Source organism: Mus caroli, unplaced genomic scaffold (assembly GCF_978045245.1).
Source record: "Mus caroli unplaced genomic scaffold, Mus_caroli_1 scaffold_12, whole genome shotgun sequence".
In the NCBI taxonomy this organism is placed as follows: domain Eukaryota; kingdom Metazoa; phylum Chordata; class Mammalia; order Rodentia; family Muridae; genus Mus; species Mus caroli.
The window spans coordinates 22,238,011-22,265,660 of NW_028227267.1; the positions used below are offsets into that span (position 1 = coordinate 22,238,011).

General features: G+C 42.8%; 1 protein-coding gene across 2 annotated transcripts in view; it reads right to left on the minus strand.

Annotated features, from left to right (window-relative positions):
* Positions 1–27,650, minus strand: part of Cacna2d3 (calcium voltage-gated channel auxiliary subunit alpha2delta 3) — an 857,083-nt gene that overhangs the window by 450,915 nt on the left and 378,518 nt on the right. For both annotated transcript variants that reach the window (XM_085828480.1, XM_085828479.1), the window contains exons 7-9: positions 26,795–26,855; positions 26,554–26,704; positions 12,437–12,511 (exon numbers count right to left, since the gene is read on the minus strand). In XM_085828480.1, the coding sequence (XP_085684606.1) occupies positions 12,437–12,511; positions 26,554–26,704; positions 26,795–26,855 (287 nt within the window). The remainder of the gene's footprint in view (positions 1–12,436; positions 12,512–26,553; positions 26,705–26,794; positions 26,856–27,650) is intronic.

Consider the following 27,650-nt stretch of genomic DNA (forward strand, 5'->3'; position numbering starts at 1 on the left):
GGGAACAGTAATGGCCTCCAATGGAAAGTTAAATGAGCTAGCCTTTAAAAGAAGTAAAGAATTGGATAGGTGGCTGGGGAGAACCTGGTAGTGGTAGCAAACAGAAGAATTAACAGTGGTTTATGGGAGCGTGGTGGTGTTTGAAGAACTCATCAGTCTCATCTAGAGAGAGGCAAGGACAGAACCTTCTCTCCTTTGGAGCCATCAGAAAGGAGATCCAAGAGCTAGGCAGGCAGGCAGGCCAGCTCCTACTGATTTTGCTTGTATTACAAATGAAACTGACTGACCAATTAAGACAAAACATATTGAAGCCTGTTTGCCCCCTCAGTGACCACTTCTATCCACAAACTCAGCGATCTTGACACTAAACAGAGCAGAGGGGACCACCCACCAAAGCCACCACATTCAGACAAAGAATCCAGACAATGGCAGGAATAGTGCTTCTTCAACTGAGGCTTCAACTCCCAGGCTGTGTGGTGGGTAGGTTTTAGAGTTTCTGATCCAGGCTCCTCACAGGGTTTGAGCTAAGAAGGAACTGCCTCCTCTAGTGGAAAGATAGACTTTGACAAGGTGAGAAAAAGCCAAGTACCTCCTTTCAAATGATCATGAAGAAGAGGCATCCTAAAACTCGGCCCACGTACCTTGAAAAATTCCTGCCATAATCGAGGGCTCCTGATCTTAATAGTATCATTTCAATACTTTTAGAAGGTCCCCAATAGATAAACAGACAAAAGGAATATTAAGTTTCAGAGCCAATTAAACCCAGTGCAAATCTGGAGTTAGCTTTCTTGGTCATGCAACCTGTATAGTCACATGTATCCCTTGCTCTGGAATGTCCTACTCTTAGTTAATGCTCTGCTGACATCTTCAACATATTTACATTTGATGAAGAAGCACTGTTACTCTGTTTTAGACCTGGTCCATATTCTGTTGCTCTAACAGAACACCGGTTTATAAGTAATTCATGAAGGAAAGAGATTTGCTTTGTCTCATGGTTTCAGAAATCTAAGAGTATGAACACTGGCTGTCTCCTTAGCTCCTGGCAAGGGATTCAGGATCATCTATGTGAAGGATGGATGAAAGGTGGGGAGTTCAGTGTGTCACAAGCCACTGGCTCACAAAAGTAAACCGTTCCTGTACATTCTGTAATGATAGAAAGACCTTAAGCCCTCCTCAGACTTATTTGCTCATAAGTAAGACCTAAGCCTCAACATGTGTTTTGGAAGTCACTAACCATAACCAGACTGTGGTAGTACTGAAAATTATGTGGCCACCCTGATGTCTACAAAGGCTTAAGTTAGGCTACATAAAGACAGGGGTGGTAAGAAAATGCTGTCTCCAATCACAGAGTTTTGGTCTCTGATTCTACACAAATGTTTACCAGTGTTCATGGATGCCTAGCTTCAGTTTCTAGGGTTGTGACAACAGAGAGCAGAATTTCCCTTCAACCAGCAACTGGCTAAAGCAGTCTTCATCATTCATTCAATGTAGTAGTTTTAAAATTAGCTTGTTTGAGAGATCGGGGCAAAAGGGACAGCTTCTGACCACCGGAACACTACTTTGAACTCTCAAAAGAGTCAGTCATTTAATTCCAGTTCTTATGGATTTGATGGACAGTGATGCTCAGAGACTGGAGTGTTGTACTCATAATATGCCTGAGTTCACAAAGATGCAGGTAGAGCTGCCAGAGACGAGGGGTGCTGGCAATATGAATTGTGGTATCTAACTGTATGCTAGCGAGCAAACAACCGCCAGCCCAGAAAACTTACTAAAAATATCCAACAACTCCTAAAAGCTCTACACTTTACAATGGGAATCTCTGGCCAAGGCAAATTCGGATTGCTAGATGTTGTTGAAGGTGTTTCTGTGGAAGAGGCCATTGTCTGGCACAGAGATGCCAGTATGATGCAGAGCCTATCACTTTCTGGGAGTGGGATGGAGAGACAACATAGCTCACCTAGGTAGGAGTCTGGGAATAATAAAAAGGCCTCCTTTGGCTTTGTCCAATCTCTTCAAAGCCCCCTGAGCTATGGCTGGCTCTCAGTCAGTCTACTAATGCTCTCAGCATCCATGACTTTGATGATCAGAATGAGAATCCAGAAAATAAAATTTAAGTCAAACCATACAAACACATACAATCAAATGAGACCATGCTGAACCCTTCACAACTCACCTACAATGAGAATCTGCTGTTTGAGGTTTCTGCTACCAGGGAGCCCACTGTTATATAAGAGTCAAGGGATGTGATATGGATACCACATAAGACACAGCCCAACAAAACACTAGATTTCATTGGGAGCATATAAGCAATGCAGAATGGATTATCTGGACAGGGTGATCAAGGTTCAGAGGAAGCAACATCTGGGATGTTCTCTCTTTGTTAGGGTTTCTCCTGCTGTGAAAGACACCATGACCATGACAACTCTTATAAAGAAAAAACTAACTGGAGCTGGGTTACAGTTTCAAAGGTTTAGTCCATTATCATCATGGCGGGAAGCATGACAGGGTGAAGGCAGAATTGGGGCTGGAAAAGGAGCTGAGAGATTTACATTTCTATCTACAGACAGCAGAAAGAGACTGAAGCACACTTTGAGTTTCTTAGACCTCAAAGCCCACTCTAGTGACCCACTGCCTCCAACAAGGCCACACCTACACCAAAAAGGCCACACCTCCTAATAGAGCAAGCTTTCAAACACATGAGTCTATGGGGGTCATTCCTATTCAAGCTACTATACTCTGGATATCAGTCTGAGCTGCTGGTGGCAAACTGCTCCATGGAATACCTGCTTCTGCCTGCAGCTACCTCCTCCCTCCAACCACACTCGCACTCGCATGGGGAGATAGAAAGCAGGAAGCTCATCGCACTGCTGAGAAAGAAGAAAGGTGCCACTTGTGAGTTTGCTCTCTGGGTCCATCACTGCATACCCATTACCTCCGTTACCCAGCAGTGTGTGGACCCCAAATGGGTCCTTGAGGAACAGCCAGGCTTCTGCCCCCTAAGCAGAATGATAATGAGAATTCAGCTCTGAGTAGGGCCTGCTGATCCATGCAGGATGTTCCCTTCCAGCTCCAGCTGGCTGTTAAATGAGGTTAATCTAGCTCAACCCGCTGAGATTTTGCAGCAAATGCCCAAGAAAGCTGCTACACTCCAGGCAAACAGTTTTACAAATTCACAACAAAAGAGCATCTTCCCTCTGTAAAGACAGGAAAGAGCCTCTGCACCACGCACAGATGCCTTCAGCATTATTGCCATTATTTACAGACTTCTACCCAAGCGAGCAATTCTGCCCTCACCGTCCCTCTCTCAGGATGTGTGATAAGCTACACATCACTTGAGCATCTCTGTGGCAAGACAACTGGCCTCTTCCTAGGAAATGCCTTCAGCATAAATTGCCAATCCTAACATGTCTGGGGAGGCAAAGGGACTGACCATCTGGGAGCTGTACCAGGGCCAGCTGGATGAAGTTGCCAGGGATGGGCCTACAGAGCACAGGATCTGGGTCTAGCATCTGGGTCCTCCCCAGGCTCAGTGACCACAGCTGAGGCAGAGATGCTGCACGCTGCACCTCACCACTTCCACTGTGCCATGTGATGGGGGAGCAGTTAATGTTTGGATGAATTGGCACCCAGACTCAGAGCAGAGGAACAGCACAGAGTGAAATCATGCCTGCGTAAGGCCTCCAGTGATTTTCATAGCTCATCTCAACCAGGTTTGTCAAGAAGCTTAATCCTGTAATTAAATCTAGAAGACAGGCCTTGAGGCTGCTTTCCAGCGCTGATGGGGGAATCTAGATATGAAAGAAGGTGAATTGCTTTGCCTGCCAAGGTTTTTAAACTTATCATTATTAATTTGTCAACTTATTCACGAGAAACATCCAGAAAGGACACGAGAGGCCTGTGAACACCTAGGTTCTCTCCACAGAAGACAGACCCTAATCACAGGCAACCTGTTGATGTGTTACATGTGAGGTCATTTTCCATGAAAGGTTGTGTTGTGTGGGGTGTTCATCTGACCCCAATGCAGGACACTGAGGTTGCACGTGTGGGGGGGATGTTTGACCAATCTCTGATCTGAAACAAAAAATTGCAATTTAATATAAATCCTTCTAACAGCTATTTTTGTTGTAGGTTTTTGTTTTTATCCTGAGCATGGGACCCTGGATTCAGTTTGCCTAATATAAAATGAGATCTGGACCTTGATCTCCTTCCATAGGGGATGTGAGGAGCAAATGCGTGCTGAGACGCAGTAAGGCTTTGCAAAGGATGGAGACACACTCCAAGTGGAGGCGGTGGCAGAGCTGTATTGCTGTTAATCCAACACGTTCTAGATCTCTAGCCAGTGTCCAATCCAATATCCAGGACAGCAATACCAGCATAGAAATCAGGGTGTTGATTTAACTCAGTGTCTGGACTTTAAGATGCGTGGGCAAGATCCTGATCATTGTTCCTTGTCTTCCTGTCAGTGATATTTGCCATAACCTAACATGAATTTTTATGTAAGACAGTGTTTTTGTTTTTTGTTTTTTTTTTTGTTTTTTTTTTTCTAACTAGCAAGTCCCAGAGCTTCCTTACATAGTAACAGAATTCTGTTAATAAGTCTCCGGTGTGATCCTCAGACTGGACTACAATGTAGTCATGCTTTATCTAGAGAATGCTTTGTTCACTGATGGCCAAGGATGTGCATTTGAGACTGGACCACAGTCTAAAGTAAAATCCCTGTTATTATGAGGTAAGTGCTTGTCAAATCACAGCCCCCACTCCCTCAGCCCAGTAGGAGGATGACTCCATTAAAAATGTCTAAAGATGGGACTGGAGAGATGGCTCAACATTTCAGAAAACATTCTGATCTTCCAGAACTGAGTTCAGTTCCCAGCACCCACACTGGGCTGTTCACAACAGCTTGTAATTCCAGCTTCAGGAGATCCTGGACCTTCTTTTGGTTGCCATTGGTGCCCACAACTGACATGGGCATACCCCACACACATATACACATAGACATAAGCACTTAATTCAAAAAACTAATTTTTAAAATGAAAAGAATATACAAGTTCTGTTGGGGAGATAGTTCAGTGATTAAGACTGTTGGCTGTGCGATCGTGAGGCCTTGAGTTTGAATCTTAAATTTACACATAAAAGCTGGGCTCTGCCTTGTGAGTCTACAACCTCAAAGGATTGTTGGAGCTTGCTGGATGCCAGTCTAGCCACAAAAAACAAAATCAAACAACAATAAAAACCATTGTGCGCTCCAGATTCAGTGAGATCCCCTCTCAAGGGAATAATGTAAAGAGCAGCAGAGGATGTCGGGCATCTTCCTCTAGTCTCTACCTGCCCATGTGCTTTAATCAGAATTGCTCACTAGTATCTGATCAGTTTCATTAATGCTTCCCCAAAGCTCCAGAGAATTTGAGGCAGCAATGTGATAGCTTGTATGTTTAACACGGCTCAATAGCTTCCCACCCAGGTGGAAGTAGTGAGCGTATGTCACATCTTTCTTTATGTTCCACACAGCTATGCTCTGTCTTACTAATGTGGATAGCACAGCACCATAGGAACATCTTAAAAACACCTCTCGTCATGCTATGGTCAGACATGTCCTATTGTTGGTCCTACTATTTGCCTACTATAAACTCAGAATCGGGCTTTACGTCTCCGACTGGAGAAGAATGAAATAACATTGAACACTGTAAGAAAAATAACTCCACCTGTTCCACAAGGCAATGGGTGTGGGATAGCAGACTTCTTCTGTATGACTGGTGTTGTTCTGAATTTACGATGTTTATTTGCACACATAAATCAGCACCTCTATGTTTTAATCATTCGTCTGATGAGCTGAACAAATATGTTGGGACCAGAACTGGTGATGCATACATTGGTAACAATAACGATAGCAATCATGAGAATCTAACATGTTTTCTATATTGTATGATATGCTATTATTTCATACATATATATATATGTGTGTGTGTGTGTGTGTGTATATATATATATATATATATATATATATATAGCTGTGTACAATCCTATCCTTATGTTTTGCCTCCCAGATAAATACAGATGAGTAGTGAAATTTAAAAATAAAAATCAATTAACTGGTGAGTGTATTGAAGGTGGAAACTCCATCCAAGGTAGACATTCCCCCTGAACCCTCATTTGCTAAGGAATGAACTGAAAGGAGGCTTCTGGCTTCCATGTGCTCCATTTAGAAATGTTTAAAGCTGAATTATGCAAAATCTGCATATGCTAACACATCTTCTAATCTCATTTACAGTTTACACCAAGGATTAGCAAACGATCATCCATGGGCCATGCTTGTCTACTATCCATCTGTGTAAATAAAGTTTTATTGAAACTCACCGAGGACCATTCATCATGTATTGTCTGTGTCACTATTGTGCTACAATCATAAAACCCAGTCATTATAGCAGAGACTTTATAGTCACATAAACCAAAATATTTACCAGTGAGCCTTTAACAAGAAGCTTTCTAATCTAGGCTCATACAAAAAAAAAAATCACATTAATTCCAGTGCACTGACATAGAGATAAACCTAATGGCATCAGAACTGCCCTAGACTGACAGCTTTAAGCCAAACTATATACTGACACAGAGCCTAACATAGATAGTCCCCTAATGGCAATCTGGCTACTTTTAAATAAGTGCATTGATCAAATACATATAAATAGATAATTACATATAAAAAGTAATATTTGAAGAATTTCTAGGAATAGTCTCTCAAAAAAGAGCCCCCAGATCACCATTTTCTAGCTTCTCTGCAAGGCTGTCTCACAGTAACCAGGATTTCTTTTTTACTGTGTATCATCTGAACTATCTTTTATTAAGTAATGTCAGGTAACCTGGTAATGTGGATTTAATAGTATGTGGACGTATCTCTTGGCCATGACAAGCAAAACTTGCCCCATGAGAAAAGGAAAATTGATCTGGAAATTAGAAGTCCTCGGACCCGGAGAGAAGTGAATGGGTCAGTAGGTATTGTTCTATAAAAAGTTTGTTTTAAGTCTTTGTGTGATTATCAGTAATGTGAAATTATTGTTAACATACTTATTTCCAATGGCAAGTGTGTGCTCAATATAAAGACAAATATAATATTGCAGAAATATATCAGATGGACTTCTTAAATTATGCCTCTCTACCCTTTCCTCCTCCCTCTTCTCGCTTACTGCCTAAAGCAAGCAAAACAGAAACTACCATTTCACAATAGTAGTTTACTGTGAAGTATACACTGTTGTTATTCCGTCTGTCTGCCTCTGTCTTTCTGTGTGTACTCTATTCTTGTTGTTTTTACTAACTTCTGTGTGTACTTTATTCTTGTTGTTTTACACCCCCTCCCACCAAGACGGTGGTCTACAACACCCTGACACACGACATACTTCTACAGCCAAGTGAGGCCTGAAGTTCCAGCATCCTGGCTGCTCCCTTCAATGAAGAAACCGGAAAACCTAGCAACTCTGCTAGGTCCTTTTGTTAGGTCAAGGAGCTTTTGTGTCTCCTAATGCCAGGGGAAGAGATGAGAGCTGCACAAGAAGATGAGAAGGGGGTGGGGGGGGGTCACGTGGGTCTCTAAGATTGGTGGATTTTGCAACAGCCAATTCACAAATGAATCTTAAATGGAACCATGAAATTTGGTGGATTTCAAGACATCTTCATTATAAAACCAGAGAAAAACCATATCACCCTCCTGCCTCCCTCCTATTCCCCCTCTGCTCCCCGCAGAGACCACTGGAGGTTCATTTCAAGGCCTGATGAATGGTTCAGAAGGCCTGAAGTAGATTACAATGTGAATTTTCTTGTTTGAATTCTACATTTGAACTCCAGACTCACCCAATTTGTCATGGTTTCTTTTTCCTTAAAGAAAATACCAGCCAGTTATTTAGTATATAGAACAGCAAAGGCAAATGTTCTCCAGACAGAAAACCACACCTATAGAAGACAAAACCAACCAGCTAAGAGAACCTCCAGACCCTGTCTGGGGATGCCGAGCTGTCGGCTATTTATTTTATGCAAAAATCACAGGAAGCCAGTTTTGATCAAAGTCAACCAACATTTCCACCCTCTTCTTGCCTTGTTTTAAGAGACTTTAAAATCCCCACATTCCTTTTCTCGTATTAAGTAATTTTATCAAATGCTGTTTTGATTTAAATGACCATGCTTGGAGATTTAGGCTCCCTGGGTCAAGGCTACAGCACATCATAATTCTAGATGTGGCCTTCCAGGAGGTCTCTGTGCCCTTTGGGACCCACGTGCCCTTTGGAACTTTCAGGATCCACGGCTGAAAAGGTCACGTGGTATGGAGGGGGTGGTCTCAGATATCCCAAAGGCCCTAGAACAAACAAGCCTGCAAACTGCCTATCCCTAGATCCAGATTCTTCACCGTTGTTCAGAGACGGTCATAGCTAAATGGTTTTCGCCTGACTCGTTGAGCCACTTGAAATATATTTTTTTCATAAACTGTAAAGCTGAGGTCAAGGTTAATTTTACAGTTGCTTTATTATGGCTGTTGTACTGCTTCAGTGTCTTTCATTATCAGGAATAGCCTCCCTTCCCTGAACTGTTTTGTAACTTCTTCAAAACCAAATTGGTCACATTTGTATGGGTGTCACACCTGTGATCCCTGCAAACCCTAGGCACCTTCATGTACACAAACGTGCACATACATGCACAAGCCAAAAAAGGGGAGGTTCAAGGAGAATCAGTCAGGAAAAGTCAACCTGTCCCCTTGGAGGTGATGCTTAACAGTACCACAGCTGGCACTGGTAGGAAGGAAGATGGACACAGAGTACAACCTTAGTTGTAATCCCTCAGAGACTATTCCTGATTTTATTTTATTTTATTTTCTTTGAGACAGAATAAGAAAGAGACAGAGACAGAGAGAACACATGAAGGAGAAGGAGTATGTGTGAGAGACTTCTTGATCTGGAACTTGCCAAGCAAGCAAGGGTGCTTGGCCAGTGAATCCCAGGCTCTACCCCTCCCCCCCCCCCAGTGCTGGAATTATAAAGTGCACAATATTTTCCACTTTCACTTGAGTTCTGGGAATTGTACATACTGGCTGGTTTTCTAGAGGGCTTGGGTTCTGTTCCCAGCACCCCATGGTAGCTCAAAACCATCTGCAACTACAGCACAAGGGGATCTGATGCCCTCTTCTGGTCTTTGTGGGCCTTAGGCCACTTATGTGGTATACAGAAATGCACACACGCAAAATACTCATACACATCAAATAAAATAAGGTTTTAAGCAAAGTCAAGTTGTCAAACTTTCACCAAGGTCATTGTTAACTGGGGTTTTTATAAATGGCCTTTTCATCATCTCATTTTGCTAAGGGTTTTTAAAAAAAAAAATAAAACAAAATAAAACAAAACAAAAAGACAAACAAAAATATGATAGGGCTTGGGTTTTGATCAACTGCTTTTTCCCAATCAAATGCTAGGCTAAAATATTGAGTATCTTCTCATCATTACGCTATGGCCATTGATTGATTTGACACTGATGTTGAAACAATTCTGGGTATTCAAAGTGAAGCCCACATGTGTGGTACACTGTTGTTTTCTTTTGTTCTACTATTATTTATTTTACCAGAGAAATCCCCCCACCCCCACCTCCCCACACCCCAAAAAGGAGAGGGTGATGCCTTAGTATGTTCCATTTGGCTCTAAGTGTCAACTTGTCAGTCTAGAGTCACCTGAGAAGGAAGTCTCAATTGAGGGTTTGTCGAGAGCAGATTGGCCTATGGGCATGTTTGTGGGGGATAATCTGGATTGTAAATGATGTAAGACAGCCCAGCACTCTGTAAGTTGACAACAACTGCCTGGGCAGGCAGTCCTGAGTCTGTCAGTGAAGTTCCTTCTCTGGCTTCTCTAAATAATAGACTACTATCTTTAAGCCAAAATAAATTATTTCTTCCCTTAAATTGCTTTTGTTCATGACCTAAAGCTAGGACACACCCTTTCTAATTTTTTTAAAGGATATTATGCAAAATTGGCATAAATCCTTCTTAAAGTGTTGGTACAAACTACTAGTAAAATCATCAGGACCTAGGAATTTCTTTGAGGGGAGGGCTTTTACATTTTCAACTAAGTTTCTCTTGATAGTTATAGGTCTATCAAACTGTCTATTTCCTTATACTGATTTTGGTATGTTTGCGTCATCGTTGATAAGTTGTTGAATTTACAAGCTCAAAGCTGTCTATGGTGTTCCTTTATTATCTTTTACAATATTTATTTATTTACTTATTTATTTATTCAATCTCTCTCTCTCTCTCTCTCACACACACACACACACACACACATTTTGGTTGATTTTCCCAGAGAGTTATGAAATTTACTGACTCTTTTTAAGGAGGCAGTTTTGACTTTCATTGATTTTTCTTCATCGCTTTCTTCTCCAATTTAATTGATTTCTGTTCTTTATCATCATCTTGCTTCCTTCTGCTTGCTTCCATTTCTCTTTCCTTTGCAACCTCCACTTGATCATCGTTTCATTTAGTGCTTGAAAGTGCTATCCTTCTTTCTTCCCCTACAACTTCATAGGAGACCCACTATTACATTGATGTTTCCTGCAAGCAATGCACCCTTTCTCTCTCAGTGTTTCAATAAGAAAACTAGTTAAATCATCTCAATACTTTCGAGTCTGAAAGCCCCTGCTTAGTTTGCCTTCTCCTGAATATCTTTCAGGTTCATTGTGTACATGTTTACTAGAGTTTTACAGTTTCAGCATTCTAAGGGAGTAAGCCTGATTGATACATAGCTTTTCCACACTATAGAAGCAAATATTTGGATACACACACACACACATACACATACATATATATGTGTGTGTGTGTGTGTATATATATATATATATATATATATATATATATATATATTCTGAATTACTCTAGGTTTTAGTTTTAGTTTTGGGTTTTTTTTTTTGTTGGGTTTTTTTTTTTTTTTTTTTTTTTTTGGTAAGCATAAATCCAAAGACAATTTTAATGAATTTCTGGCCTATTTTCTCACCCAGTCCCATATATGACTTGATTCTTTCAAATGTCACAATGCTCTCTATTCTTTGTGGAAGTTATCAGCTACCAGAGAATGGCTTTGATCATTTAAACATCCTTCATTTTAAAATTGGAAACTTTCTTTTTTGTGGCCTGTCCGAGACAAACACTGGAGTAAAAAATAAATAAATAAATAAAAAATGGTGCCCTCCTCATCCAGGCAATGGAGAGAGGGAAAGTGCTTAGAGAAATGAGCAGGCTCCTCATCTTCATACAAACGAGCATCCTCAGGAAGTGTTTATTCTTTGAACTACTCTGTCCTTGTAAGCATGAAGTAAGTGTGTGTGTGTGTGTGTGTGTGTGTGTGTGTGTGTGTGTGTATGTGTGATTTTTTTTTGTCTCCCAAACTGAAACTCAGCTTTTAGTTTTCCTGTGTGCCAGATGGAATAAATCTTACCCAGTCTCCTGTAACTCTCTCCCTTAGAGATAAGCAAGCAAACAGCTTCCCCTACCTTCCTTTAAGATAGTACCAGTTTCTCTAGCAATAAGGGCCAGAGCTTTGCTCTGTAGTATGTGTCACAGAAGACTGCCTTGGTCATCCTCCTCTGTCCCCTCATAGGAATCTGATCATCACAAGAAGAGATAAAGTCTTGTGTAACATCTTGTAAAATAACACAGGTAATGGCATCCATGAGTCCCGTGAGGCGTGACAAGGCTGCATCTAAACCTTTACTAGTCTCTGTTGTCACAGGTGCTATGGAAGAAGAATGGTGGACAAATGATAACTGGGTTGCCAAATCAAAAAGATCCACAAGGGAAAGAGATATATCATCAAAGAAGTCTACTATAGGGAATATTCTAGAAGGCTCATAGTTGAATTGAAACTTCAATCCTATTTCCTAAGATTTCCCTTCAACACATAGTCATTGTAGTTCACAATATGGAATGAGCCTTCCTTGAAATATTGAGGATGTAGCAGTCCACATATCATCCCTCTCTGGTAAGGCTTATTCTGTAATGGAGACAAGTTATCACAAAAGATACCCCAAAGATGAGTCAATCTATTGTAACGAGTGAGAAAAAAGAAAGAAGTTGATTCAATTTCCAGTGAGATGTCATCCAAAACCATCTTCTCTCTACAGTGCCAACAGAGACACTGAGCACCCACAATGTCTGCTGCTGGCAAGAGGGAGACAAAGCCAATCCAATGGATTCAGGAGAAGCAGGCAGAGGAATAAAATGTAATTATTTTCCTGCCATGATCTTATATATGCTTCTCAGTAAACAGTCCTCAACCTGGAGTGAGCTCCAACAGCCATGGTGAACTTGTCACATTCGAAGAGATTTTAAGAACCAAGATAGAACTATTATGAACAACGACAATAACAGAGACAGGGGCATGCCCCCAGATCTCTGGCGCTCCTGCCCAGAGGCAGCACCTACCTCCTTGTTGGTCCTGTCAGCTTGAACCAGTGTTCCGTTCAGACAAGGTTCCACATAGTGAAGCTCTTCGTTATACTGCAAAGGGGAGAAACAACCAAGAGGAAATATTGAATGAGGACCCCCAAAGGGTACTAGTTAAGAGTCAAATCCACATGGTCAGAGCACAGTCACAGGCTCCATTCACCCAGACACCTGCAATCAAGTGCTAATGGCAAACTTCTTTGAAAGAAGCCTACAGAGCCCATGCGGAAGCACAGCAGAGTGCATACTGATACCTGGCCATCTTTTAGTAGTGCAGAGAGTAGTCTTGCACACTTCAGTGGGTCCCTGAGAGATGATGGAGCAGACAGACTAGGGGTACAGCTCCAGCCTCAACCTCATAGGATCAAGGGATACCTGTATTGGTCAAACATGAGGAGACATACTGGAAGGAAGGAGGGGCTTGATGTTCTCAGTAACTCGGAAAGAGTTGTGAGGGGTTTCTTTACTCCTATATAGTACTAGTATCTATATGGCTTTGCCAATACCTGCCTTCTCCAAAACTTTCGATCCCCAGCTTCCAGGATATAACACTTAGATTTTGTCCTCTGCACATGGCCTTTCCAAGGGCTCTCGACATTTAGACCAGAAGACCACTCAAGTATCTTTACCCATTTGTCCACAACAAAGGCATGCTCTGGTTGTTCTATATCCCCTGCAGGTCTGTCACATGGCTCATCTTTCCCTTCTGACCTTCACCACTGAGCACTGTATCATGGACTGGCACAGTCACATATCCACAGGGAAAGAACTTCCGGTACAGGAGAGGTACTTAGGTATCTTTCCTGTATATTCCATAGAATGTCTAGTTTCCTTCACCTGGAGCCCCCAATTCACAGGGAAACCCCATTTTTAGTTGGTTGCTCTACCTGGCCCCCTTATACTGGGATTGGTTAAGACCAGTTGTATATCTGAGATATTGTGGCCTTCAACTAAGTAGATCTGGGCAGGGGTCTAAGCTCACAGTAAATACCACAATTCATTCATACAGTAAAAGCACTGTGACATTTTCAACTTAACAGCCAAATAACCACACCCAGAGCTGCTGTAGGAAGAGAGGAGAAGCATCTCTCACATCCACTCTAAAACAGAATCTGGCTGAGGAGTTGCCCTTCTAGACTGTGATCAGTGAGTACCATGGGAAAGCCAATCAAGTCCCAGGGTGAGATAAAGGATACTCTTGGTACACTCACTGTGGACATGTACAAGGATCCCCCTGCAGCCACTACCACAGTGAGTGGATGCATAGCACCACAGGCAGAGAAGTTGCCTAAAGGGTGAGATGCTGCTCTGGGCAGTTAGCAGCTATGGAGCCCTCCCTTTATCCAGACTCAAAATATCCTTCATTTGTAGTTTGATTCAGCCCCAAGTACTTCAAATATCACACCCTTACAGACAAGGAAACTGAGGAAAAACAAACTTTGAAAGGGATTAGTGACTAAGCAGGGAGCACCGCCCAGGCTCATGCCCAGTCTGATCTCGAAGTCCTGTAGTTTTGGGATGTTTAAGTCCTCTGCACCCTGGAGCCTCCTTCGCATCCTGCCAGGCTCACCTTTGTCCCCTTAAGCCTTTGTTTCTGGTCTAAGAAATGCATGTGGCAATTTTCATTTGTTCTTATGAAGTCTAGAGGAAAAAGTAGATGTGCACCATTCTGATTCTCTTCCCCCAAGTGTGAGGAATCTAACCTAGGACTGATTTTCCTTGCTGGGAAACTTTTTGAAGGGTGGGTAGTGGATATTTTTGCTAAAGGGGATATTGAAAGGGACTAGTTCTAGGGTTGGGTTTTGAAGAACTGTGGTAATGTTCTATTTCTGGACATGGTCAGCCAGATTAAACAAATTTGTTCATTTTGTGATGATTCTTTGGACTATGTTTATACTGTGCATATTCTAGTTATGCATATATATAAAAGTTAGATGTACTGTGGTTTTAATATGTTTGGCCCAGGGATTTGCACTATTAGAAGATGTGGCCTTGTTGGAATAAGCATGGTCTTGGTGGAGTAGGTGAGGCCTTGTTGGAGGAAGTGTGTCACTGTGGGGGTGGGCTTTGAGATCCTCCTCCTAGCTGCTGGGAGACAGGCTTCTCCTGGTTGCCTTTTGGAACAAGATATAGAACTCTCACCATTTCCAGCACCATGCCTGCATGCATGCTGCCATGTTTCCTGCCATGATGATAACACATGTAAGCCCCAATGAAATGTTTGCCTTTGTAAGAGTTGCCTTGGTCATGGCATCTTTTCCCAACAGTGGAAACCCTAAGATGTGTATGCTCTGCTGAAGTTAATTGGTGAGGAGCAGAGCATGGCCTTTGATCCCCAGAAAGGAATGCTACCTCTAGATTCAGGAACACTGACATAGATCAACATGAAGTTCTTCACCAAGGTTCTCCTGGCCTTCGGAAAGAAAATGGAAATTTCCATGGAAATGTCTATTCCCTTCTTCACTTCCCTTACTGATAAGTGACTTGATCCAGCAGAACCAAATCCTTGCAGCGTAAGTGGTCTTAGCCAATCACAACTATCCAGCTGAGCTCTATTAGAGTCTAGCTTCCAGAGCCTCTTTGTTGCCAGGGTTAGTTAGCAAACCACCAATGGGACAGAAGAGAAGTTTCTTGTGTTTTCCTCAGACTTACTTCTGTCACTGAAAGAAAATTCATCTGGATATACCTTCCCCTTCCTTTCTCCTTTGGGTGCTGCTATTGACCAGATACAGCAACCACTTTGTAGTCAGCAGGTGACAAAAAGATGAAAAGCACAGGCTAAAGAAGAGAACAAGAAGATGGGGCCGGCACGGGTGTGCCAGTGATGCTCTCTGAACCACAGAACCAAGATGCCACCTGCCCTCCTTCTGGAGCCTTCTATCAGGTTATTAGATGAATCCATGTTGAAGGGACATTCGAACCTTTATTCAGTTGTAGTGTAACCCAGAGATCTAAATGTTCTTAAGGGTCCTGCTTTGATTCTTGCTTTTTAAAATAATATGCTTATGATTTGTGTGTGTGTGTGTGTGTGTGTGAGAGAGAGAGAGAGAGAGAGAGAGAGAGAGAGAGAGAGAGAGAGAGAGAGTCAGTGTGGGTGCACACACATGTACCAGTCATGTGTAGAGATCAGACAACAGCCTTGCATGTCTGTCCTCCCTTTTTATCTAGGTTGAGATCCTGTCGGTCATTACTGCATACCCAAAGCTAGCAGGCACAGGAGCTTGAAGAGATGCTCCTGTCTCTACCCTCCACCTTTCCATAGGAAGACTGGGAAGATGAAAGAGTGTTACATAGCAAGCTTCACATGGATCTGGGTATTTGAACTCAGGTCCTGAAGCTCAAAGGGTAAACACATGCTACCAACTGAGTCATCTCCCCAGCCTTGTTCTTGCTCATAGCCCACTGTTCTCCAGGTAATTAGAAAAGGTCCACCAATACTCTTCCTGACACATACTTTAAAGGCAATGCCTGTGTTTGTGGACTCTGAGATTAGAGTTAGGACAGATATACCAAGTCCTGTGCTGCTAAGGACACTGGGAAGCTGTAGCTGCTAACCCTCAGAGTCCACTTACGCCTAAGCATCTTATGGTAACTACCACAGTGGACCTGTGGAGATGTGTGTGTGGGGGGGGGGGGGGGAGTGTGTGTGACAGATCTGAGTGGATGCACTTTGCCAATACAGAGGCTAGCAGATGCTGGGAGAGGAACTGGGGGAAGGCTTTAAAGGCAAAGAGGACCAGGGAAGTGTGTCCTCATCAGGGAAGTACATATGTAGTAATCAGAAGCAGGCCCACTGTCACTGAGCACACTGCACCCACGGTAGAGGCGTCTTACTCCTCTGAACACCAGCCAGCTTGTTAGTGGCATCCTCCAGGCCTGCAGTTGCCTGATTTCTCCTGACGACATCAGGATTGAGCCAGGCCCAGCAATCTGGACTGTATCACTGTGGGGCATGGAGGTGGCCACATGGAGAGAGGAGAGGCCCACGTGCAGCTGCTGAGTCAAGAAAGCCCACTGGCCACGCAAGCCCAGCAAATTCCCAAAGGACTGCAAAGGATGCCCTGGATGCTTCAGAAATGTGGATGCTTCTGAAGCTACAGCTGCTCTCCGTTTGGACATCTTTTAGCTTGTATATATTTACAGATGCTCCCTGGATGCCCTTACTGTTTTGTTATGTGTGTCTATGTAAGAAATGTCTATGTATACATTCTTGTGGGTGTGTACATGTGTATATGTGTACACATGTGTGTGTATGAATGGTGAGGCCGGAGGTCCACATTAAGTGTCTTCCTCTCACTCTTTACCTTACTTATTGAGTCTTCTGCTGAACTTGGAGATCATTGATTGGCTGGGCTGGCTAGTCAATGAATTCAGGGGATCTGCCTGTCTCCCTCCTTTCAGTAGCACTGAAGTTATAGATATGTAACTATGTGCATGCTGTGTGCCTAGGTTTCACATCCTGGAGATCTGAAATCAGATCTTTATGCTTGAGCATCACACATTCTACTATTCCCCCAGCTCCATTATTTCCTGGATTTTTGTTTTGTGAATTAGTGGTAGCAGATGGTCACCTTAGTTTATAACTGAAGATGGAGTTGATGCTAGCCTTGGTGTTCAATAGCCCATAAGTAACTCTTTCATTCTTACTTGGCAAAGCTGATGTCAACACCTCAAAGAGAAAGATGACACAATTTACCCTCACAGGTGAAATATCCTCTGCATTCTGTTTTTAGCTCCTTCTATGGCCAGTACTCTACCATCAAGAAGCCTTCAACCACCCCTCTCTTCTACCAAAGTAGCAAATGCTTCCTGATGATGCTGAGGGAGCTCTCTTGGTAGGGCAGGAGAACCTGAGGAGCCCTGAAAAGATATAACACAGCAACCCAGCCACATGCTGAGGGAATGCCACCACTTTAAGAGCTTAGAACCTTCTACATGACCTACAGGGTCTCAATCACTGTTCGCTTTCTTTTCCCTTCCTATTTCCTTATGGCTTTGTCTTTGGGTTCACACAAATAGTCCCAGGTCCTGCCACATGCAAGCTGAGTCACTTGGACAAGACATTGTAGCTCAATGAGCCACAGGATCTCGGTTGGAGAAAGCTGAGGTCATAATCCCTGCCACAGGGTGAATGAGTATGCTCAAGGTCAAGGCAAGAAGGAATATGAGGCAGGCCACCATATGCGCATACACAGAGTACAGGAGAGAAAGGAGGTAGGCATGGGGATGAAAAGTCTGGACACAGTGATAGACTGACACTTAAGCTAAGGAGAAAGGGAGAAGTGCTAGTAGTGGGAGCAGGGTGCTCTTGGGAGCAGGGGCCATGATCTCTTGGTTTCCTTGGAAGAACATTGTTTATGCACTTGTGAGATACAAATAGATGCTCCACTGGGCACAAGTAGCCAACTAGATGCTCAAGGCAGAAACCTGACTTTCTAATCCACAGCACAGTCTGAGCCTTCACAGGGACCCAGGTCATCTAACAGGAGATGAAGCATTGCCTCCCAGGAAGGTGTCTGCCACAGAAGTCTTCATTCTCCTATTTGCTAACTTAGCATTAACTACTAAACTACTATGTGCCAGGCATGACCACTTCAGTTTGCTCAGGACCTTTACCACTGAATGATCCTATTGGTTGTAAATGAACATATTCACATCTCTACTCTTTATTGTCATGATAAAAAATGAAAGTACATTGCTCTTATACTACAGGGGTCCTTTTGAACTCAAACCAGGCCACCGTGATTGATCATCCTCGGATATTAGACTATGTCCTAACATTCCTCTCTCTTGTTGAGAGCCTATGTCCCTATCTTGATCAACCATCAACCTCATGGTCAGAGAGCAACAAGCATAACACCACCCATCTTCTTCCATCTGCTCACATCTCCTTACTCTCTGTAAACATTTTCTACCTTTCATGGTTTGTATATTCTTGGATCAGGGAGTGGCACCATTTGGAGGTGTGGCCTTGTTGGAATAGGTGTGACCTGGTTGGAATAGGTCTGTCACTGTGGGTGTGGGCTTAAGATCCTCACCCTAGTTCCCTGGAAGTCAGTCTTCCACTAGCAGCCTTTGGATGAAGATGTAGAACTCTCAGTTCTACCTGTGCCATGCCTACCTGGATACTGCCGTGCTCCCACCTTGATGATTATGGACTGAACCTCTGAACCTGTAAGCTAGTCCCAATTAAATGTTGGTTGTTTTTATAAGACGTGACTTGGTCATGGTGTCTGTTCACAGCAGTAAAACCCTAACTAAGACAGAAGTTGGTACCAGGGACTAGGGTACTGCTGTGATAGGCCTGACCATGCCTTTATTTGAAGAAAGAATGTGGATTTTGGGACTTTGGATTTGGAACACAGTGGAATGCTTTAAATGTGGCTTAATGGGTCATCCTAGTAGGAATATGAAAGACTTTGTTGCTGGGAGTAATTTGAACTGTGTTGACCTGGCCCAAGAGATTTCAAAGGAGAAGAATTTCAGAATGTGGCATAAATCCTGTTTTTGTGGTATTTTGGTGAAGAATGTGGCTACTTTTTGCCCTTGACTAAGAAGTCAGCCTGAGACTAAGGTGAAGAGACTCAGATTAATTGCATTGACAAAGGAAGTTTCAAAAAAGCCCAGCAGAGACTTTGTTTTCTGGTTAAGTCTTATGAAGAGAAGTTTGAACAAGCATAGCAAGCTTAGAAAGTAAAAATATAAAATACATGGTTCAAGTATTGAAGGGGTACCAGGAAGTGAAATGGAGCAAAATCCTGTGTTCTCAGAGATAACAGATTAAGGGAGTGGGACCTTGGGGCAAGATCCTACCCAGCTAAATTTAGATCCAGGCATGGTGGTACACACCTTTAATCCCAGGAGACAGGCATGCTGATCTCTGTGTTCAAGGTCAATCTACAGAGCAAGAACCAGGATAGCCAAGCTTAGGCAGTGAAGGATTTGGAAAACATAAAGCCAGTGATAATGTAATAGTACAAGGGGGTCATGTTCTAGTTCCTGTAAGCAGCAAAACTCGGCAGCTTCAGCTATGTGGCTCTGACTCTAGAGTTAAGGATGGAAGGAACTCTTGGGACAATTGATGCTGGTTAGCTGGAGCTAAGAAATCAGCAATTATTAAGAAGAGACCAGCATCACTGAGTTGAAATCTGGGAATTGTTTTCTGGGAGCACAAAGAATCTGTGTTCAGAGATAGCCAAGGTTGTACCTCGTGCTGTGGCTGGACTTGGTAATGTGCATGAGTCACCACAGTGGTAATGGTTTTTGAAGGCATGAAGGTGTCATGAAGAACAGCTGAGTCTTGGCACTGTGAGAGGTCATGGAAGGCCATTGGAGAAGGTATTGTCTAAGTTGAAGTTGATGGCGCAGGACTAAAGGGGTCATGCAAAGGATTTGAGGCTTGTCACCATGAAGAGAGCCTATGAGAGGCTATTGGTGAAGCCTAGTTGGAGTGGAACACCCTTGTGTATTGGAGATGTCAGGACCATGGGATGATCACCAAGAACGAAACCGTAGTGGAGTGGGTCAACCTGAGCTTAGAGTGCTACAGAGGGCAGAGATGGAGAAGTGATGCCAGCCCTTAGGAGTAGCCCAAAAGATTAAGTGGAATCCCAGACACTGAAACAAGAAGCTGAAACAAGTAACACTGAAATTACCTTGGAGACTCAAAGATGTTAAAGATGCCAGAGCCATGGGATACATGCTGAAGAAAGCTGCTAACAAGGAGTGGAACCAGCCCAAGAAAAAGCAGTTTGTTGCAGTCAACAAAAATGAAAAAGGAGTGGATGGAGATCTGAAGACTGCTTTGACATCAGCCATGGAGATGCAGAGTTTGGAGTTTGCCCAGCTGGTTTTCTGTCTTTCTTTGGGGATTACAGTTAAGTGATTGGATGAATCTCAGAAGAGGCCTTGAACTTTGGACTTTTAATATTGTTGAGACTGCTATAGACTACAAGTATTTTTTTTTTCATGATCACAAACAGGCTGTCTGCTTCTTTACTTAAAATATAAAATATCTGTTTAAAAAAGGTAAGATTGATAACTCATAACAAAAGAGCTATTCAACAAACATGAGAGCTAAATTAGAGCTAAAATGAAAAACATTAAAATATTTTTAGTTGTTATTAAAACTAAAGATAATTCCTAAAATTACTCCCCATATCTTTCTCTGACCTTGCTTGTCGACTACCAATATAATAAAAGTTAGACTAAATGCATTTTGCATTTTGCATTATGCTATGTTTAAGTATGGCCCCCACAGATTCATATGTTTGAACAAGTCTATGGGGGCCAGGAAGTGGAGTGTCGTGGTTTATATATTCTTGGACCAGGGAGTAGCACCATTTGGAAGTGTGACCTTGTTGGAATAGGTGTAACCTGGTTGGAGTAAGTGTGTCACTGTGGGTGTGGGCTTAAGATCCTCACCCTAGTTCCCTGGAAGTTAGTCTTCCACTTTTGATGAAGATGTAGAACTCTCAACTCTGCCTGTGCCATGCCTACCTGGATACTGCCATGCTCCCACCTTGATGATTATGGACTGAACCTCTGAACCTGTAAGCCAGCCCCAATTTAAATGTTGGTTGTTTTTATAAGACTTGCCTTGGTCATGGTGTCTGTTCACAGCAGTAAAACCCTAACTAAGACACCACCTCTCTTCTTTCATAGGCAAAGCACAATTCTCAGAAAGAAGGAGACTAGGAAAGACAAGCTTTAACCTCAGTCCTTGAATGGCCAGAACTCTCTTGGGGAACATCTGAGAATACAAATGTGACCATGTAGTTGGCAACATTTTCCATGTTGGCTTGTACATAGCACAACCTGAGGGCTGGCCCAGGGCCAGCTCACCTTTGGATTCTAGATGATGCTAAGATACCTGAACTTCATATCGGAAGCCCAACCTGCGCTGGAATAGAATGATGCATCTTTCAGCAGTTTGCAGGAAGGTCTCCCCACATCACTTTAAAAGCTGAGACTACACATGATGCCCTGCACATAGCTGACTGGACTTGTCTGATATATATGGTCAGCCTCTCTCAATTCTTTACACCAGCCCTGTTCTGGCCCATTTTCCTCCATGTCCTTCCCTATTCCAGAGCTCCAGACACTATCAATTCTCTCCTGAAGCGAGGGCCAGTCTCACACCTGACAATGGTACTTGCCTTCTCAGTAAGATCCTTCCTCTTTCCATCTCCGACCTAGCCCATTCCTTACACTTAATGTCTCTATCACTTCAAATACGCACGAGTCATTGCCTCATTCAACACATCTTCATGGACTCTCCACTGATGCATGCTCTGTCTCTGTCCCTGCCAGGCTCCCTCCCAGAAGGTGCTGACCTCACTGAACCATGAGCATCTATGGCCCTGGGCTTCTCTACCAGCCAGTCACACACAGGATCACAGGCAGATGGCTGTCTTCTACAGCTGAGCACCTAAGTCAGAGCACACAGCCATGTTTATTAGATCACAATGACAAGGAAAGCAAAAAGTAAGAAAATGTTGAAAAACCCACTTAACACAAATCTGATGAGAAAAAAAACACCCCTGAAGTATAAAATTAAAAAAGAAAAACCTTTACTGATGTCAAATAACAGGTTAATAAACAACAACAAAGGAATATATAGGTAAATCTTAGAGAATCTGAAGTTCCGCCAATAGCACATAATATGAAAATGCTGCCTTGTTCCTTGTAGGAAGCTGATGCAAAGAAGATTCAATTAAATGAGTTCAGACCTCTGCTGCTGTATTTTTAATTAAATGGCCTTTGGGATGAAAATGTAGGCAGTATGGAATGAAGCAGAGGAACCCATATTATTTTCACTAACGCAAGGCATCCCTGGATCTTCTTTCTCACAAAAGTATTTTCTGAAATTAGAAAAGCAACTGGGTTTAATTAGTAGTACAGCACCAAAGAGCACAGAAAGCCTACACCAAGCCAGGCCTCTCAGTACAGCCCTGATTGCTTTATAATGCAAAGCCACAGCAGCCTGAGTGCTGGAGAATTAGTTCTAAGGGAAAGCTGTGAATTATAAACAGAGTATCAGAAATTTCTAGGGTGAACTAGCAAATGATTCTCTCCTCCATACCGTTCTGCACAAACAGGGCCTGCAGGAGGCCTTTAAATTGATTTTACAATATCAGCCCAGTTAATGCGGTGTTCGTTTAATGCCTGGCTTGGCTTCTTTGTAAAACCATTTCTCAACTTCCAGCATCATATGGAATTAGCGCCCTCATTTTTATGATAATGTTGTTCATTTAATGCATGGCTTAGAGAATGACTTCAAAGTGAATGAGAGAAATATATGCTTTTTCTTGTCATAATTTAACCTCAAATTTTAACTCCAACTGTACAAAATCCCTCTATTTCACCTGTTCTTTATAATTTTGCCAGTTAACCCATTAGCTCTAGACAGAGTTGTTTTCAATACTCTGCCCATCAAAGATAAAACAGTGGTTATTTATACTCTCATGTTTACTCTCTGGAAAGGCCCAGATCAAGAGATTTCCAGTACAATATATAAGATACACTTTACAATGGACTTAATAAAATGTAAAGGTGATTCAAATGGCTATGAACCATCTTTCCTATTATTTCAATATCCTCCTGCCTTCCTGCATTGAGACACTGAAAATCAGAGGCAATGATAAATTAGATTTGCCTGAACAAAACCCTACCATGCAAGAGGGCTTCCAGCACTGGAAACAATGACGGCATTCTTGACTTTCTCTAAGATGCCTCCTCAAATATGCACCTCGCAAGCATAGGAAGGCTGGCCATACAGCAAAGACAGCCAAAGGACTGTCCTCTAGGGGAGCAAGATTCTACAAGAACAACCCACTCATGCAGGCAGGGCATTCTGCATAGAGATGTAGATGCACCTCTCCGTATGCACCTGCAACCTTTCATTTTGGGGTGTCCTCCAGAAAGTGACAATTCTAAACAGATATGTGGAAAACCTACACTGTATTATGAAGACACATATCCAAGGTGGAAGATGGAAGAAATGCTGCAAGAAAATAAGAGTCTGTAAAGCAAAACCAGTGAGACACACTGGGCACCAGGAGTCACAACTTAAAGTAGTATAAGTGACAATTAGTCACCTCTGCATCTACCACTAGTTGGGGCCGTCAAACTGTCAGTAAGGGTGCAAACTTTCACCCTACATAGTGGATGATGTGGTAGGACTGATGCAGTTCTTTCTGGTGCAGCAATTTTACATGTAGATATTATTAAACCAAACACATGCCAGACCACATAAACATACACACTCTATCTTCAGTGTGTTCCAGGCCATGGCAAGCCTATCTACCTCAGCAATCTCAAATAAAAGAGAGGGCCTCACAGAAGAATAACACAGATCTATAGCCAACAAAGAGGTTTGGGTAAACAACTGATATCAACTATAATTGTATATAATTGTATATAGATGGGTACACATTTAATTAAAATGAGAGAATAGACCAAATTCTTAGGTATTCTATAGAATGTGATGCTATTTGTGGGAAAACGTGGGCTTGGGTCAGCATGATGGTTCAGTGGATAGAGACACTTGCTGTTAAGCCTAAACACTGAGCTCAGTCCCCAGCCCCCGCCCCCCATGGTAGAAGAGAACAGACTCCTGAAAGTTATCAACTGACATCCAAAGGTAACACGCGCTAAAATGTAGGATAATTTTTAAGTATGTGGGTGCATAGAGAGAGAAACATTGAAATAATTGTATCAAATGGAAAAAGAACAGAAAATCTGCATTGTCTAAAAGATCTACATGTTTAATGCATTCAAAAGCAATCATCACAGAAATTCAGTGTTAATTCATTGCCTTCCAATGTGAATTTGCTACTCTATCTGACCCATTCACTTAAACAATAGCAGAGATCACGATTCTGTCATGAAGGGTTCACATAAAAATATTCAGACTTCCCAGTCATCGCAATAACTGTAGGTCATCTTTATTCACGCTGAAAATGAATGGACAGATGCAAAGTGACGGGTAATGTAACCTCCAGCAGACTTTATTCTCTGACAGGATAACTTACAGTAAAGAAAAATATTTTTCCTCAACTCTTCCATAATAGCTAGCTGTCTCCTTTTAATTATCTTAATCACCCTCTCCCCATTATTGCTTTGACACTGTATATCTTAATGAACTTACATAGATAACTTCAAGTGATTGGTCTTGTTAACGGAACAATAAATTCTGACAGATAAAGGATGTAAGGTGTAATTAGTTAGCCCCTCTTCTTCTGTGAATTCCTGATACTTCTCTGAGACATAATTAAAGATTAATAAGAAAGATTGTCTTGAATTTGCTGCTACTTATCTATAAATGCTTTGGGATGTGTGAGGTCCAACCACATTTACATTGTCCCATGGAGGCTGGCAACTAGGGGATTCCTAGTGGAAAGTCAGTGGAGCCTTGATCTGAAAGCCTTCCTGCAAAGGGGGAGGCCCTGAACGCAATGTCTTTGTGGTAAGATGGTCGAGGGGACTCGATACATTCTCTCCACTTCCACACGAAAGATCTGCAGCATGGTGAGGTCAGACCTGAGACTTCACTGTGTAGTCTCCTGACCGCCAGTTGGAGACAGTGACTGATGATGCCCCATGCCTCTATGTCTTCCTGCTATGGGCACAGGACTGAGGCGAAAAGTCAACATAACGAGCTACTGGGGATCTGTGGCTGTGGGCTGCACACACAGGGTAGTCTATTGACAGTAGCTACTATTATTTATTCTATGGGTCCTTAAACTTTGACTATGTGTTAGGCATTGTCCTTGGAACCATGCCTGTATCTTAAAACAACCTCTGCATTCCCAGGAGATAATGGTCTCTTCCTTTTCCAATTGTTCTTCAGAGCTTTGAATTTTTTCTGTGACCTATTTATTTGACAGATGCTCATTTGTGTGCACATGTGTGTGCATGAGTGTGTGCAGGAGAATGCAAACATGCACATGTGCCTAGGCAAGGAAAAGGTGTGACTTTCTGAGTCCTGGGGATTGACTAGCGCTGTCAGACTTAGGAACAAGCCCCTTTACTCACTGGACCATCTTGCTGGCCTATCTCAATGGCTTTTTAAAACCTATAGCTATTGGGTCCTTTGATCTGTGGTTATGCCTTTTGGTCTGGAGGTCTCATCGGCATCTGGCAACCAAGCAACACCCTTGCCACTTAAACATCTGTACCTTAACCTAGAGAACACACGTTGGTGTTCTGTTTCTGTAGAGGACTGCCCTAACATAGGGCTCAATGACAACATGCTCTGTCCAAAGGTATGGGAAAGTACACACAACAGAGCTTCATCACCACCAGTGCATTGTCTCAACTCCAATGCCCAAGCTCTGTGCTCCTTGCCACACTGCCTCCATTGTCACTGGTATCAGAGCATACCTAAAAGTACACCTGTATAACACATCCAAGTGCCCCATTGCTCACTACAGGTGGGTGGTAGAAGTTTCTTGTGACTACAGTCTTTGAAAAGAGAGATATGTCTTTGAAAGGGGGAGGGAAGGGTCTTAAGGACATGATAATCACATCAAAGAACTCCACAGAATAGAAAGAATTACAAACAGGAAACAGAATATATATCTTTCTTGCATGTCTATATCATTGCCCAGCTTTGGCATGCTCTCTGGTCTCCAGCTGCCTGTGTCTGGACCCTGGACATTTCACGGACACTATCTGAACTTCCTCAACCCAAGCTAGGCCCCAACTCCTGCCATGGCTGTGAGGGGGGAAGGTCATACCACTTTCCAGCCACCTGTCAGTCCTTTCTTTTTCTTGCTGTTACCATCATGGACAGTGGGTTGATCTGGCTTAAAGTTCATTATCCTATGAGAAAGTCTTAACAGCTTGTGGGACATCTTTGCTAAGTCTATTCTCCAATACCCCCCACCCCAAAAGGTTAGAGAGGCTGTTTGCTGCCCTCAAAGAAAGCAATGCATTCTACAGCATTCTCTTTCCCTGGAAGACTCTACTCTCCCTGACTCAGGGAATAGCACATAACCAGCCATCATGCTCTGCTCTGAAACCCTACATGTCACACTGCAATGATGCAAATGACCCAAAGTACAAAGAAAGCACAGAGCAGGCACACTCACCGTGATGATGTTGAAGAAGTCATCATCACCCAGAGTATCCAGTATTGAGGACACTGTTTGCTTGGCAATGGTCAAGCGGAGTCCTTTCATGCTCCCACTGACGTCCACCAAAATGACGACATCCTTTGGAGAAGTTGCTGCCTGGATGTACCTAAGTGGAGGAAAGATTAAGGAACCATGAATTGCGGCCTCTCTTCAAATTTCCTCTCAAAATTGACTAAGAGATGTAAGCACTGCCTACCATTTTCTGTTCCTGCAGTCAAAGGCAATGACTCCATTCTCATCTGGTTCCCATTTAATCCCTAGAAGAAAAATGGGCTTATAAGAAACCTTGAGACTTCAAATGGTTATTTGTAGTACTTCAAGGCTGCTCTGCTTTGCTGACCAAATAGATGGGGTGAGAAGGCACAACCCAGCAGCTCCTCACTGACTGCTCATCCATCTCTGGGAAGCGCCCTCGGGTAGGCCTGCAGCAATCAGGGCCTTAACCCACTTGTTTCAGAAAGCTGTGGTGAATGGAGACTACTCTCTATGCAGAGACGATGCAATTCCAGCCCCTTTCACAGCTAGGAATGAAGATGGCCAAGACCATTTCTCACAGTCCAGCAAGGGGCTGAAGCTGCTGGCATCACTCAAAGGTCTCTAGGCAGTGTCTGGCCCCATCACCAAACCCTAGTGACATCATGTCTATAACATGGGCCAGGGAAATATCATGTGATCTGATGGTTCCAACTCAACAGTTGTTTCCTTCCTGCTGTTGTTTTAAAGCTCAGAAATTTGGCCTGTCTTTATATGCTGAAATGAAATGGTCCCAATTATTGAGCAAAATGGATCCAGGTCTTTTGAATTCAGACCTTGAAGCCAAAGGATGTTTTCCCATACACAAATCTTATCAAGCAACTTTAGGAAAACCAGCAAGGACATAACCAAGGATGGCATTCTCCATGTAAATCTTACTTTAAGAATGAGTGAGGTGGTTTGAATAAATATGGCCTCCATAGATTCATGTGTTTGATTGCTCAGCTTTAGGGAGTGGCACTATTAGGAGATATAGCCTTATTGGAAGAGGTGTGGCCATGTTAGAGTAAGTGTGTCAC